Consider the following 15,325-nt stretch of genomic DNA (forward strand, 5'->3'; position numbering starts at 1 on the left):
TCTAGAAAGTAAACAGAATTTATCACTTAATTTTTTAAAGGTTTTGAATGCCTGCAATTATCAAAGCTGCATTTTTTGGCCTGATCAGCTTCCACCTTCAACACAGACACCACTCCCCACACATCACACTGTTTTAACAGATGTGATTTATATCAGCTCAGCAAAACCAAGACTGTGACAGTCAGAGATGTTTTTCTGTTTTAGGCTTGGCACTTCTGTGTGATCCAGGGCTGCTGAGATGTGACAGGGCAGAAGATCCAGGGGGGTGATGGACTGGAATGCTGCAGATGCTCTTCCAACACACAACACTGTCCACGGGTCCAGCCCCACTCTCTGTGCAGGGACAGAGTGACAGCCCTGCAGAAAAAGAGACGTGGCCTGGACTGCCTGGAGCTCCTGCAGGAACCATCTGGCTACCTCAGGATGCTGGATGAGCAGGAGCCAATATTTAAGCCCCCCTGTTCAGCCTCTCCAGTGCACAAGCAGGACTGAAATGCAGCAGGGAAACACTCTGTGGATCTTACTCTACAGGTGAATTTTACCCAAAGGAAGTGGCAGCTTACACTGTGGACTCACAGTGGCAAATTAATATAATTTAAATACCAATTAACACAAAATCTGAACAGATCTGCCCCCCCAGAGGGGACTCCCAGGCCTTTCAGGGTACTAGAGATCAATGCTGCTTTAGGGGCAGACAGATCTCTGCTGAGATGGAAATTCTCCTCTGCCTCATACATTTTGCAGCCTCCCCAAGGTCTAAATCTGCCCAAAGGAATAATCAGAACAATCCCTTTGCAAACAGCCAAGGGAAATGGGCAGCAAGGCAGGATTTGCTGCCAACAGAGAGCACCAGAATGACTCCAGCTGCAGGGGACCTTCAGAAGTCCCAGCCCAACCTCCTGCTCCAGGCAGGACCAGCAACAGAATCAGATCACAGTGCTCAGGGCTGGAGTTGGATCATCAGTCCCTCCAAGGGAGAGACTGATCAGCCTGTCTGGGCAACCTGTTCTAATGGATGACTACCCAAAGGGTGAAAAAGTTTCCTTATATCAAGTCAGAACTACTTTTTATTCCCAGAGATTTGTCCATGGCCTTCAGCACCAGGTTGAGATCTCCTTAGTCACCAGCCCTTGTCTGGTGACACATCAACAGCCCAGACACAGTAAATAGCAACAGGAATTACAGAGCCTTTCTGGTGACATACAGAGGCTTTCAAAACAAGTAAGTCTGGGGTTTTTTTCATCCCCCTTTCTGTTGTTAAAGAAACGTTACCTGTCTCTGCAGCACACTGAATGCACTCAGGACAAATGTCTGCTTTTTGTAGATTGGAATTTGAATAAGGCAATACAGATATTCTGTGCCTCAATCTTCTTTAACTAGCAAAAGTACATGACTGAAGACAACTCTGCCCCTGCAGAGAGCAAAGCAGTAAAGCTCAAACTGAATAAGAATAAAAATGATGCATTATTTGATCCTTCAAAACAGCTCAGAGGTTTTGTTTTAAGTTCACTTCTAAGTTTTCTTGGAAATGGTGTGGGGAAAACACCCAAGTACAAAGAATTTATGCCCTGCAGCCAGCTGGCAGACCTGGTTACCACTAAGTAGGAAGAAAAGGGAAAGAAGTGGGTGAAGTAAGAAGGGGATAAGTCTAAAAGCACAGGACAACTGAAGCTCATTGATTTTCTGCGCTTGGATTCAAGCATTTCAATTTTTGCCTAAGCTACTCCTTCTGTCTCATATTCTCCCAATACCAGAAGTCTTCTAGACATCTCTATGTCTAAAGTTTTCATCTTAGCAAGGGAAAACAATGTTTCTTTCTGTTTTTTTCTCTAGTGATTTGCTAGAGAACAGTGGTGTTCCTACTGCCCTGCCCTACACTTGGGGCAAATCAATTTGCTGCTGGACTGAAAGCCTGGCCCTCACCTTGACTATTCATGTTGACAGCTGCTCCTGCTTTGTTACAGAACAAAGCAGCTGAGATTGGCTCCTGCCACACTTACACAATGGCAGCTGTTTTTCATAAGAGGGTGTTGTCATTCCTTCAGGAGGAGTGAGATACAAGGACAAGGAGAAACCCTGGGGAATGTGAGAGCAAACCTGCCAGGGACAACAGACAGGGGAGGGACTGAGTTCATGGAAGCACCAAGTACCAACCTACCTGGAGCTGTTCTTTCTTAGATGTTGAGCTACTGTTAAACACCTCATCCTAAATTCATGTCCAGTTTTAAGTTCTGAATTGGAACGTGGCTGTAGTTACACTTGACTAGACATGACTGCATTGCTCCGGGGTTTGTTCCTTTTTATTCCATTGAGGAATGAAGACTGGGGGAGAGAGGGAAGATCCACCTAATCTTCTGGGGCAGAAGAACCTTTAGCATCAGGCTTGCTGACCTGTGAGGGGGGCTTCAAACAAGGTCTGTCAGGCAGTGATGATGATGATGGTGATGATCAGCCTGACAAGAAATGGGGCACTGTGAACACTGAAAGGGAGGCTCTGGAACGTTCCCTGTGAAGGCAGCACAAGCAGGATCCCACCTCAAGTGCCTGACCATAAGTTCATAGAATTATAGAATCATAGAATCAGCTGGGTTGGAAGGGACTTCTGAGATCATCCAGTCCAACCCTTGATCCAACCCCGCTGTGGTTCCCAGCCCATGGCACTGATGCCACATCCAGTCTGTCCTTAAACACCTCCAGGGATGGAGAATCCACCCCCTCCCTGGGCAGCCCATTCCAATGGCTGAGCACCCTCTCTGTAAAGAATTTCTTCCTGATATCTAACCTAAACCTCCCCTGGCACAGCTTAAGACCCAGCCCTCTTGTCTTACTGATCGCTGCCTGGGAGTTCATCCATCGTAGGAAACAAAACAAGGAATTAAGAGTGCACAGAGCTGTGATCCCACTGGGATTACAGAATTGTTCCCACGTTTGGAGGGTTGCTCTCAATGGATACAGACATCCTAGAGAGGACAGGCTGGGAGGTGAGAAGGAGTGAGTGCTCCCTCTACAGAGGAGCAGCCTGAATGCCCTGAACATTCCCTTCTGAGGAGGGAGGAGCCACTGAGTTTTGGTTTTTTTAATCATAGAACAGTTTGGGTTGGAAAGGACCTTAAAGCTCATGAACAAGATGAGCTCTAAGGTCCCTCCCAACCCAAACTGTTCTGTGATGTAAGAAATACTGCTGAACAACACAGGAACCACAGGTCAGAGCCAAGCAAGCAGAACATCAGAGACAACACAGCACTGAACTCTGTGCTGAGGATTTATGTGACTGCCCACGGCACAGCCCAGCTCAAGAGGACTGAGAGACAGGATTGGGAAGGCACTGGCAGAGACTGCAACATAAGACCAGTGGAGATGACAGGCCTTTAAATCACCTGCCAGCACTGAGAAAAATCTAAACAGAACTAAGAAAAAAAGAAGAAGGGGGAAAAAAAAGACCAGACTAACATTTTTTGCCCACAATTTTCAAGTCAAAATCCTTCTGAGAAGGTTCAAGTCAGCAATAACACTGACAAATTCCCAACTGCCTAAAATAACCTGACAGAGGAGGACTTTATCCTGTGAATCAAATGTGTTCTGTATTCATTATTACATAAAATGCAAATTTACCATAATGACGACTCTCCATTTTTCCTATTTGCTTTTGTGGAAGAGATGAATTATAATGACTCAATAACAGCTCATTAAACATTCCCTTCAAGGATTACATTTTTATTGTAGCGAGCTCACAAGTGATATTGTTTGGATGTGTAATTTATTTGAATTAGTGCATGATCCTTTAATGTAAACCTGAGGTCAGTTTGCAGTGTCTGAAGAAATCATCATCCAAATTAATATTGATTGGAAGGTGGTAGCTGCAGTGGTGTCTTGCTCACCACCACAAAGCAGCCACTGCCATGTCCCTGCTAGAATGTGACACCTGAATTATCCTCTCCCTCTGTCAGAGGTAGCACAAAGCCTCAAGGCTCGAAGGAGGGTCAGGATTAGTCACTCTTTTCAAGGAGAGTGTTTATTATATTAAAGAGCAGTTGTTCTTGGTGAACTTGGCAGTTCCAGGAACTGATAATGGAATCTGCTGCCTTCTATCTTGAGATCAATTAGCTCAATACAGCACACATTTCTTGCAGCAAAGAACCTCTTCAACAGGTGGCTGATGCACACTTCAGTCCATTTCTTATTTCTCACCCAAATTAAATGGCAGCACCATCAAGCCCCTCTCTGTGACTTCTCAGAGCCCAAGCATAGGAACTACAGACCTGTTTTTAACAACTTCTCCAGCCTGAAAACGTTTGCTCTCCTAATTTCTGCTCACCAGGACAGTGCTCTAGTTAATCCTCAGATGACTGGGATAAAGCTATTTTAAAGTATCTCATTGTGGTGGGTTAGAGAAGGAGGAAGTGCAGATGACTAATGATGCAGACAAATCTCTTTTGAAAGGGGATGACAAGCACTGTTTCCAGGATTGTTCATGCACCAGGCTCTGATTCTTTAACACAAAAGGAGCAGGTGATCATCTTTGGGCCACCAGCAGCTACAACACCACCAGGTTTCACCTCACCCATCCTGCTTCTCTAGTTTCCATAACTCTGTGTTCTTCTCCATGTAATAGCAGGGACACTGCTTCATTCCAGTTTACTCTATACAGATTCAGAAACAGGAGCTGTTGGCTTAAATATTCTTGTGGCTGAGTAGGAAGAGAGATGCAGGATGCACTGTCTGAAGTTTCCTCATTACACAAGGGCTGGCAGCAGGTACTTACAGGGAATGCTGCACTGCCAAGGGGAGTCAGACCCTGATTAACAGGCCAGGCTCTGACCAGGTCAAACCACCACACCAGGTCAGGTTTCTCCTCAGTCCTCTCAAAGGTGGAACAAAGCTTGAGAAGGAGACAGGCACACAGCTCTCCAGGTCAGCAAATGTAAAAAAAGAGGGTCTCAGAGTGCAGTGGCCTCCACTGGAGGTTTCCACTGATTTCAGGACTACATCACACTCAAGAGAGGCCCAAGTGGGAATGGAAGTGGATTTCCAGCAAAATAAATATGACTCACAGCCCCAGGCCAGAAAGGTGTACAGTCTGTCCTGGGATTTCTTACTTTTCCTTGTTCCCAACGTTTGACCTGCTGCAATTCTTCTGAAATGCACAGTTTGGCCCACTGGTCATTCCAACACCCAAATCCTCTGCAAAGGATTCCAGCAATGTCCTGGAGCTCTCAGAGAGGGCAGTGTCCGTGCACAGAGCAGTAACTCACACTGCCAGGCCCTGCCAAGGCTCTGCCAGGACATTTATCCAAGCACACACTTGTTCCACTTTCTTATGTGTCACAGAACTCAACTAGAAATTGCTTTCACACAGCCAGAAAACTGAGAACTATTTTACTATTTAAAACTCAGCTCTTACTGTTTTGCCCCTGATGGGATTATGCACGTTTGTGCACACGAAAATGCCAATCTCACAGCTTCTCTTTTCCACTAAGCACCAGCAGCAGAGCATAAAGCTCCTCAATTTCACAGACATCATTTTAACATTACCTACTTATGTCATTTGGTGCAAAGCACCAAACATCAGTCCCAAATTAAGAGTTATTTCAGCTTTTTCTTTCAAACAATCGCCCCATTTAAATGTTTCTCAATGATTTAAACGTCGATCTCTGAGGAGGAAACATAAATTGACCTGTTCAATCAGTGTTGCTGCAAGTGATCTGATTGTCTCCTATTCCCAGGGAATTTCAAGTGGTTTCTGTTACATAATTCAGACATTTAAAGTCTTTGTGAATATTCAAAAGGATTATGCAGGTTGGCAAGGAAGGCAGAAAGACCATAACATGTACAAGACACTTATTCATCTTCTTACAAAATGAAGCTTGATAAAGAGAATATGTAAGACTTAAAGGTAGTACATTCAGAATGCACTGATGGTTTTTCTTCTGGAGTGGAGTCACTGCACAAGAAATTCAGTGAGACAAGCTAAAAACTGAATTCATTAGAGATCAGATCGTCGGGTGAGTTTCTGTGTCACAACAAAGAAACCTGCCTGACTGCAAAACTCAGTAGATCCTTTCCCTGTCTTCCTTACCCAACTGCAGAGTATTTAATTTATAAAAGAATTAGCACAGATTTACAACAGCAGCAAGAAAGAACTAGACTGAGTAGCCTGTGCAGGGGGTTCATATCCAACCACAGCACTAAGCCCAGAGGCACAAGGAACCTCTTTCCCTCTCCATGGGCTGCTGGAGGCAGGATGTGAAGATGTGAATCTTTCCATTGCTCAGAAAAACTTGTGATTAGGGTTTCAATAATTTCTTGTCTGATCTCCAGCTCATGATAAAGTAAGTTCTAGAGTCTGTCAGACATGAACTTGAAGCTGTGAGTAAAATGACTCCAAATCTGGGATCCTATGACAAGTTTGTCACCCACCTGGCACATCAGATGTCAAGATATTCCAGACGAGTACACAGATCTTTGAGCACTGAGGGGATTGATCTGATTGAGGTAAACAGAACTCATCTCAACTCCTTTCATTTCCCAGGAAGCCTTCCTGTAGCTTTACTGGGAGACAGCACCAACACAGCACCAGGAGCAGGTAGGCACACACCTGTCCAGGGCATCCAGAGGCTCCTCTGGGAGCCTGCAGCCAGTTGCCATGGCATTGCTGGGGGACTGCAGGTTTTTGCTTCACTGAAATGAGTGCACACAGCAACATTTCCATCTTCCCCAACACGCTCTCCACACGCCCTCCCACCTTCTCTGTATCTCCAGCTTCTCCTTTTAGTGATCACCATTTCTCTGCCAATAATTTCTCTTGTCCTTTTCTCCTGTGCTCCCCTGCCCCTACTCCCTCTCTGTGCGTTGCCTTCTCCCTCCTCTATTTTTTTTCCCACATTTCTCCATTATGGGATTTGTGTGCCTCAGTGCACCAATACTGTGATCCTTGTACACTGGACTAAAGGTCAAAATAGAAGCAATCAACAACTCACATGCCTGTGCTCACTTTTACATCTGATATTCAACACAATTCAGCAACACTGGAGCAGCAGTGCTCTCCTGGCACACCTAAAAATGTTTAAACCACTCATAACTCAAATGTACATTAGTTAGAACATTAAAGACTGTAAACAACCGGTTTTCATATTAACCTTCTGCTGGTTATTTCAATAAACAGTAGTTTATTGAATTATTCATGCAGTGGGAATGCTGAATCCAATATTCTAAGTGGGACAGCTCAGTGCCAAAAACAAGAACCAAGGGGTATCTCAGATACCCCTGCTATGTGCATATTCAGAAGCTCTGATATCAGAACTCTGAAAAAATTTAATGAAGAGGGGAGTTTATTTGGAGAGGGTGGGTTGCAAAGGGAAAGTCACAATACAGTCTCTTTATTTGGCTTTTCCTTGTTTAGTCATGAAGCACTGTTTACTGAGAGCCACATCATGGAATCAATCATGGAATGGTTTGGGTTGGAGGGACCTTAAAGCTCATCTCATTCCACCCCCTGCCATGGGCAGGGACACCTTCCACTAGCCCAGGTTGCTCCAAGCCCTGTCCAACCTGGCCTTGGACACTTCCAGGGCTGGGGTAGCCACAGCTTCTCTGGGCAACCTGTGCCAGGGCCTCACCACCCTCACAGGGAAGGATTTCTTCCTAATATCCACTCTAAATCTCTCAAGTTTCAATTTAAAGCCATTCCCCCTTGTTCTATCACTACACAGCCTTGCAAAATACCACCATGATGAAAAGAAAAATGGTTTAAGCAATCCCAAACCAAAGATAACAACTGAGTGGCTCAGAACATCCTCATCCCTGTGTCCACCACCTCATGGTGGTCCCTAGTTGAGATTTCACAGTACCAGCATAAAAGCAGCCTGAAAACACCTTAGAAGAAAGCAGCTGTAGAAGAAAGTACTTCAGGGGTGTCCTCTGAGAAGCACTAGAAAGAATAAGCATGTTCTCTCTAGGGAAAAGGCAAATGCTAAAGGATATTGCCAAGTTATTCTGGCATGACACAAACTAATTCCAAAAACACCTTTTTGAACTGTATTGTTCTTTAAAAGAGAGGCATTCATTTAAAATCCAGAGACAAGTTCAATACCCAAATCTGAAAACCCCTGAAAATTGTTTTTTTTTTTCAGAACAGCTAAAGTTCTAATAGCTTTTGTGTCTAAACATCCAAAACTATTTCATCTTGGAAATGGTAAAAGTGAACCAAGTGTGCTGAATCCTTTTACAAAGCAGAAAAATAAGTGCAAATCTTTGAGGAGACATGGCACATAAATCCCTGCCTCAGCACAGAGCTGCAGGAAGATGGAGTAATTCCACAAAACAACAGAGGCAGAATAAAAGAGGTGGCTGGAAGTAAAAAAAGGTGAAGGAAACTGCAAAGACAAAAGGCCCTTGTTCAAATTCCTCGGATCCAAGAATAAGTATGACATGACCACTTGTCAATAAGTGTGAGAAACTCACTCTAAAGAGGAGTCATGTGAGGATTTCTGCCATCTCCAGTTGATAATGGACAAGTAATTAAATATTTTTCATAAATTTCAAAGGGCTCCTACATCAGAGGTGCTCTGCAGGAGTGAATTTCATCAAATCAACTGTTTGGTTCACTCAACACCTTTAAGTTCCTTTGAACACAGAGAGTTTCTCAGCCCAGTGCCTGGCAGGAGACTCCCACCAATGGCCCTCCAACCAGCACTCCTTATGAGCAGGAGGCAAAGGAGCACCAGGAGCTACAAGGCTCTGCTCTCCATGTGACTGAGCACCCACAGCACGAAAAACAACCCTAAGGAATCCACACCAACCGCCAGCACTGCAGGCTGGAAGGGCTCAGTGTCACTTAATTAAAACTGTGTGCCTGGGTACAATCTTTAAATCACTTTTTCTAATTAGGAAATGCACTTTGGCCCAGCTCATCAGCTGTGTGACAACAGCAGGGTGCCCAACCAGGTCTGAGTCCAGCTGCAGGGGAGATTAATCTCATTATTCAGAAGGGTCTCTCAATCAGAACAAAAATTCCTCCTCAAAACGTGCACCAAGTCAAGGAGAGGGGTCCAGGAATCAGTTCTCAGGGCAGCACAGGGAGTGCTGGATTAATCTAATTACACTGCCGTTGCTTTTTGCTGGCAAGCTATTTAGCAAAATGCAGAGAGAGGATAAAAGAATTGCCTCACACTGATTCTGCAGAAGATAATTAAGATTTGTTTGGTGGAACAAAACACAAATCAGGGTTGGGTTAAAAATCAACATAATTTTCAGTGTTTTCTGACAGCTGAGAGAGCGTGTACTAAAATGGATTAAATGTAATTATCCTCATTACTTTTTCCCATGTTGATGCTGAAAATGACACAAGATTATAAACTTTAGGACAACATTCAGCATCGTTTTGGAGCAAATTGTTCTTTTTTTTCAAGCAAGTAATAAACAACCCACAGTTTTGCTTCACCAACAAGTAGCTACAGAAGTGAAGCATCACCTGAAAAGCAGATTGAGACTGACAGAAGTGAGAGATCTACCATTGTGTTCCAGGCTGGCAACAGACTAATCCAAAATGGATTAAACAATGCATTATCTTTCAAAAATAAAAATAGCAGAGTCCCCTCACTGGTTTGGAAACAGCAGTGCACCAGCAAGTGATTTAGCTGGGACCCAGATTAGAATCATAGAATGATGGAATGGTTTGGGTTGGAAAGGACTTTAAAGCTCATCCCATTCCACCCCCTGCCATGGGCAGGGACACCTTCCAATAGACCAGGTTGCTCCAAGCCCCGTCCAACCTGGCCTTGGACACTTCCAGGGATCCAGGGACAGCCACAGCTTCTCTGGGCAACCTGTGCCAGGCCCTCACCACCCTGACAGCCAAGAATTCCTTCCCAATTTCCCATCTAACATTCCTTCCCACTATCCCTCTGGCAGTGGGAAGCCATTCCCTGTGTCCTGTCCCTCCAGGGCCTTGTCCAAAGTCCCTCTCCAGCATTCCTGGAGCCCCTTCAGACACTGGAAGGGGCTCTACAGTCTCTCCAGAGCCTTCTCTTCTTCAGGCTGAAATTCTTCATCCTCTTTCAGTTCCCAAGTCCTGGAGTTTGATTTTGAGGACTGACATCTCATAATGACTTCAAGTAACAGTTTAGACTCCAGCACTCCTGAAAGTCTGGCTGTAAGAGACACACACAACCTCCTCTCCTACCAAACCTCCTCTCCTACCAAAGCAAGAGCTTCTACAGCAGAGCAGTTGTGGCTGCCTGAGTCACTGTGTTGCTGCTCACAAAAAGCTGGTCAGAGTTTCATCATTTATATATTAGAAGTATTTTTAGGCACAGGTAACAGAAGTGCGCAGAGAAAAACCACATCTTTTTGCCCCAAGCTTTTACACTCTTTAATTCTGTATCATGCTGCAGCGCTGTTTCCGTGCTTATCCCAGGAAATGAAAAGCCAAACCATATGGGATTCCCAGGTGCCTCACAGAAAGAAGGAGAAAAAGGAAAATAAAAAATGTTTTCCATATTCTAAGCATGGCACAGCCCTGAATGACAAAGGCTTTTTCCTTGTCTTATTATCTTTTAACAAAAATCCCCCAAAGAGCCACCAACTCATTAACAAACTTCTGAACATGAATTTATAACCAGTTTCAGGTAGCTCAGTTCAAAGCATTTCTCCTTTGGCTATTAAGTCTCAATGGCATTTGAAAAGAAGGGAAAAATCAGATTTTAGGCTTCATTTCAAGATTATGATTTAATTGATGACTTATCTTTTTGGGGGGGCTAAGGATACGGACAAGAACTAGAAGATTATAAAACAAGACGTGAAAATACCAGGCTGACTACAGATATAAGGTGGAAAAATATCTCCAGAGACAGTGCTTATAAAAAGGGGGGGGCTAATGGGAAACTGGTTCACAGGGATTAACAAATTGTCAAATGCCCATGTCACCTTTGAAAAGGTAAGTTATTTTATCCCTCAAGCCAATAATGAAGCAAAATATCTGAGACTTCTCAACAGGACACAGCATGGCCTTCCCTGTGACCAAAGGGTGATGGAGGAAAGAGGAAGCATTGGTTAACAACTGGTTAACTGGTTGCACTGCTGAGGCAACTCCAATCCTGGGATCAGTTCTGGGCCCCTCACAAGAAAGACATTGAGGGGCTGGAGAGTGTGCAGGGAAGGGAACGGAGCTGGGGAAGGGGCTGGAGCAGCAGGAGTGGCTGAGGGAGCTGGGGGGGCTCAGCCTGGAGAAAAGGAGGCTCAGGGGGGACCTTCTGGCTCTGCAACCCCCTGACAGGAGGGGGGAGCTGGGGGGAGTTGGGCTCTGCTCCCAGGGAACAAGGGACAGGACAAGAGGAAACGGCCTCCAGCTGTGCCAGGGGAGGTTTAGGTTGGACATCAGGAAGAATTTCTTCATGGAAAGGGTTAAGTACTGGAATGTGCTGCCCAGGGAGGTGGTGGAGTCCCCATCCCTGGAGGTGTTTATAAGGAAGGACTGGACGTGGCACTCAGTGCTCTGCTCTGCTTGACAAGCTGGGGATGGGGCACAGGTTGGACTCAATGATCTCAGAGGTCTCTTCCAACCTAAACGATTCTGTGATTCTGTAACTCCAGGTGTAGCACACCCACCACACCCACCAGCATTGAGGTCCAAGGAGACAGGTCACTGAAACAGGTTTTCAACGAAGAACAGAACATACACAGGGTAATGACTCTGAGAAGGATGAAAAGCCAGACAACAAAACATGAAGTTACAGGAAGTTGAAGCAAAGACTGGCTGAAAGCATTGCAGTCCAGTAAACACCCAAAGAGAAGTCTGGAGCAAGAGAAGACACAGATGTAGATCACCCAGCTGGAGAATCCCACTGAACTGATGCAACTCAGCAAGCTGACAGAAAACAGAATTTCTACCAAACAAAACTGAATTCCACAGGGGAGGATCCCAGCACAAATGATCTCCTCACTGATGCTCTTTGCTGTTTCCTTTGCTACTATGAGGAAATGGAAGAGCCTTGTGATGAGAAACCCTTATATAAGTTGTTGGTAGACAGTAAAAATAAGCACCCAATATCTCTTAGCACATACACTGTATGTATGCACATGCATTGATTAATGTAGGGTAAGCAAAGACTAGAAATGCTGAGAACCTTCTTCATGTACAAAAAAACATCAACTGAAAACAACTCAGTGGGTCAGAGACTGACAAGGGCCTTAATTACACTGGTTTAACTTCTCTAACTCAGAAAATAAAGCTGTGCTGTCATGTTTGGCCAAGAGCTGGAACACCCACTGGGCTGTCCAGCACCTGCCATCACTCAGAGCTGGATCTACAAACAGTGATGTTGTTTTTGTGAAGGGGCACTGAAACATTTTCTGTTCTAAGGACAAGCACTAGAGGCTCTACAGTCCTGCTGACCGTTTCTGAGCTGTCTTACCTCAAACATCTCTTGCTCTGCCCGTCGATGATCATCCAGGAGTTGCTCCATGTAGGTCAGATTACGGAATTTTTCCAGGTAACTACTGTATTGTTTCTGCAGCTGCTCCTCAATCTTCTCGTACTCATCCATAAAAGCAGGACTGGGGAGAACAAGCACAAGCTGCTCAGTGAAATCTGCCTGGAGAACCTGTAGCTGCCCCATCCCTGGAAGTGTCCAAGGCCAGGCTGGACAGGGAAGGTCAAGTGGAAGGTGTCCCTGCCCCTGGCAGGGGGTGGAATGAGACAGGCTTTAAGGTTCCTTCCAACCCAAACCTGGGGGGTTGGGCTGGGCTGGAACCACCCAAGTTCTGTGATTCTCTGATTCTATAAATATTGCCCTGCATATGCAGAATTCTGAAATACACTTTTGGTTTTGCAGCTTCCTTTCCAAGTCTGCTAAACCAGCCTCAAAGGCCCTTTGGTTTGTAAGGTTTTACATTGCTTCAGAGACCAAAAGCTCACTAAACCATCATGCAGAAACTACATAAAGCAAAAGGAAGGTTATTGTGCACCCACTACCATGACCTTTCACACAGGCACAAAGGCAGCATTTTGACCCCTTTAGCAGGTAAATTTAAGTTAATTATGCTGTTGTTCCACAACTCCAAAAAATCAGTGTGTAGTGTGGCTGGTAAATCACATACTTTGCTGGGCACTTCCTTGCCACAAAAGTGTCCTGTGTCATTACAGGCAGAGACTTGTGTGATGAAGTGATGATGTCCTTAATACCACACAGCTAAATACTGCACCCTCAAAACCACTGCTGCTTGATGCTTCACACCTACCCAATACACCTCCTCCAACACTGACCCAAAGGTGTGTGTGAAACAATCTCATTCCTTCCACTGCTGATTTTTCTAGTATTTCCCCTTGGTTTTTTATATTAGGTCAGATTGTAGCTTGTATAAACCTGCAGCCTAATTAAGGGCAAGAAATCAACCCAAACTGTGAACCTGAATACCTTGATACCTCCAGTATCTGAAGGGGCCTACGAGGAAGCCAGAAAGGGATTCTTCATCAGGAGCTGTAGTGATAGGACAAGGAGTAATAGGTTCAAACTGAAAGAGGGGAAATTTAGGTTGGATATATGGAAGAAACTCTTCTCTGTGAGGATGGGGAGGCCCTGGCACAGGGTGCCCAGAGAAGCTGTGGCTGCCCCATCCCTGGAAGTGTTCAAGGCCAGGTTGGATGGGGTTTGGAGCAACCTGGGCTAGTGGAAGGTGTCCCTGCCATGGGCAGGCGTTGGAATGAGATGAACTTTAAAGTCCTTTCCAACCCAAACCAGTCTGGGATTCTATGATCCTAGAGATTTTATGTCAGGATCAGAGGAACTGATCCCAACAAGGGATGCAGAATGAATTTTTTAACTGGTAGTTAAACTGGTGGTTTAACTGATGGTAGAAGCCTCTGGGAACAGTTCCACCCTTTATGCTAAAACTCATTTATGCAACAGATAATCAGCTCCTAATCTTTACCGAACACTTTGGAGAGTCTGTAGCCTCTTCTGGCTTCTTTCCAGTTCCAGTTTTCGTTTTTCAATCTTGGCTTCCAAATTGCTTTCATCCAAAGCCACATTATTCAACATGTCTTTAGTCTTTCGGACTTGTTCCTAAAAGAGAAGGATGGTGAACCATGGCTGGCCCTGGAACACTTAGAATTATCTTTCAGATGCTGAACATCATTCTGTATAATCTCATCTGTGTTTATTCAAGTAGGCAATGGAAATTAAAAAGTTCTTTGTGACCAGGAGATAGTGAACTAACTGGACACTTCTAAATTTAAAATACCTTATTTTTTTCAGACATTTTTAAAGAAGAAAATGAAAAAAAAACCCCACAGCTTTAATTTTCCTTCTCACTGAAAAAGCAGTAAAAGATAGGTAGAAGCCTGTCTTTCGGAATCATTAAGATCTTTTTGAAATCTGTCTTAATGGAATCATTAAGGTTGTTTCCAACCTTAGTGATTCCATGATTCTATCTGCATAAACACAGATGACAAATGCATTTATTTTTGGTTTCTGTAACTTTTTTTTCCTTTTCAAGGTAAAGGTCGCTTTTGTAAAGAACTTACTCTATCTGAATATCTTCATCCTTTTCTAAATCTTGCTTTATCTGTTTTTTCAAACTATAGGAGGCATCCTGAACATTAACACAGGTGCTACAGGAGGGGGAAATGGGAATATTCCAGCTCATGAGGATGAGCTGAGTACAGTCAGTGTGCTCATGCTCATGGAAACCAGGAGCATCTTTTGAGGAAGAGAGAGAGAACTTCAGACTCACTGAAATTCCAGCAGCAACTGTTGGTGCTGCTCAACTCGAGCAGGTCACTTAATTAACTGGGCCAGAATTAATTAGCTGAGGTACATGTTGTTGGAAGCCAATCAGTTTACTATGGAGCTTTTAGTTCATCAGTGCTACTGCTAGAATGCAAAGGGCATGTTAACAACCTTTAATATTCAGAGAGACTGTGACCAGGAGCAGAGACATAAGATCACCTGGAATATCTACTGATTGGGCACTGGCTGTTTAAAGCTGCAACTCCACTCCTTGTAAGTCCACACTTGGACTGGATACAGTCTGCAGTTAACTAACTGATAGTAATCACTAGGATTTGATTAACCCCCCTCCTCACACAGCGCAGCAAAAGGTTTGGAAATTCAGGAACCCAAGCACTGGAGCAAGGACAGAGCTGCCATGACTGGGACAGACAGAAGTTCCTCCAAAATGAGAGCCACAACAATGCCCTGGCAGCGCACTGATCAGCAGAGTGCTACTGATTAGTGCTGATTAGCTCTTCTTACCCTTTAGCTCAGCTATCCTGCTTCCAGAGCCCAGCTTCCCAACTCCAGAGGTACCAGCATATTTTGGGTCACCA

General features: G+C 44.6%; 1 protein-coding gene across 2 annotated transcripts in view; it reads right to left on the bottom strand.

Annotated features, from left to right (window-relative positions):
• CLUAP1 (clusterin associated protein 1) overlaps window positions 1-15,325 on the bottom strand; it is a 58,227-nt gene that overhangs the window by 23,567 nt on the left and 19,335 nt on the right. For both annotated transcript variants that reach the window (XM_051781175.1, XM_051781164.1), the window contains exons 7-8: window positions 13,927-14,060; window positions 12,411-12,552 (exon numbers count right to left, since the gene is read on the bottom strand). In XM_051781175.1, coding sequence (XP_051637135.1) covers window positions 12,411-12,552; window positions 13,927-14,060 — 276 coding nt within the window. The remainder of the gene's footprint in view (window positions 1-12,410; window positions 12,553-13,926; window positions 14,061-15,325) is intronic.

The sequence above is a fragment of the Manacus candei genome, unplaced genomic scaffold (genome assembly GCF_025592945.1).
Source record: "Manacus candei isolate 608988 ecotype Guabito, Panama unplaced genomic scaffold, ASM2559294v1 h1tg000002l, whole genome shotgun sequence".
NCBI classification, from domain to species: Eukaryota; Metazoa; Chordata; class Aves; order Passeriformes; family Pipridae; genus Manacus; species Manacus candei.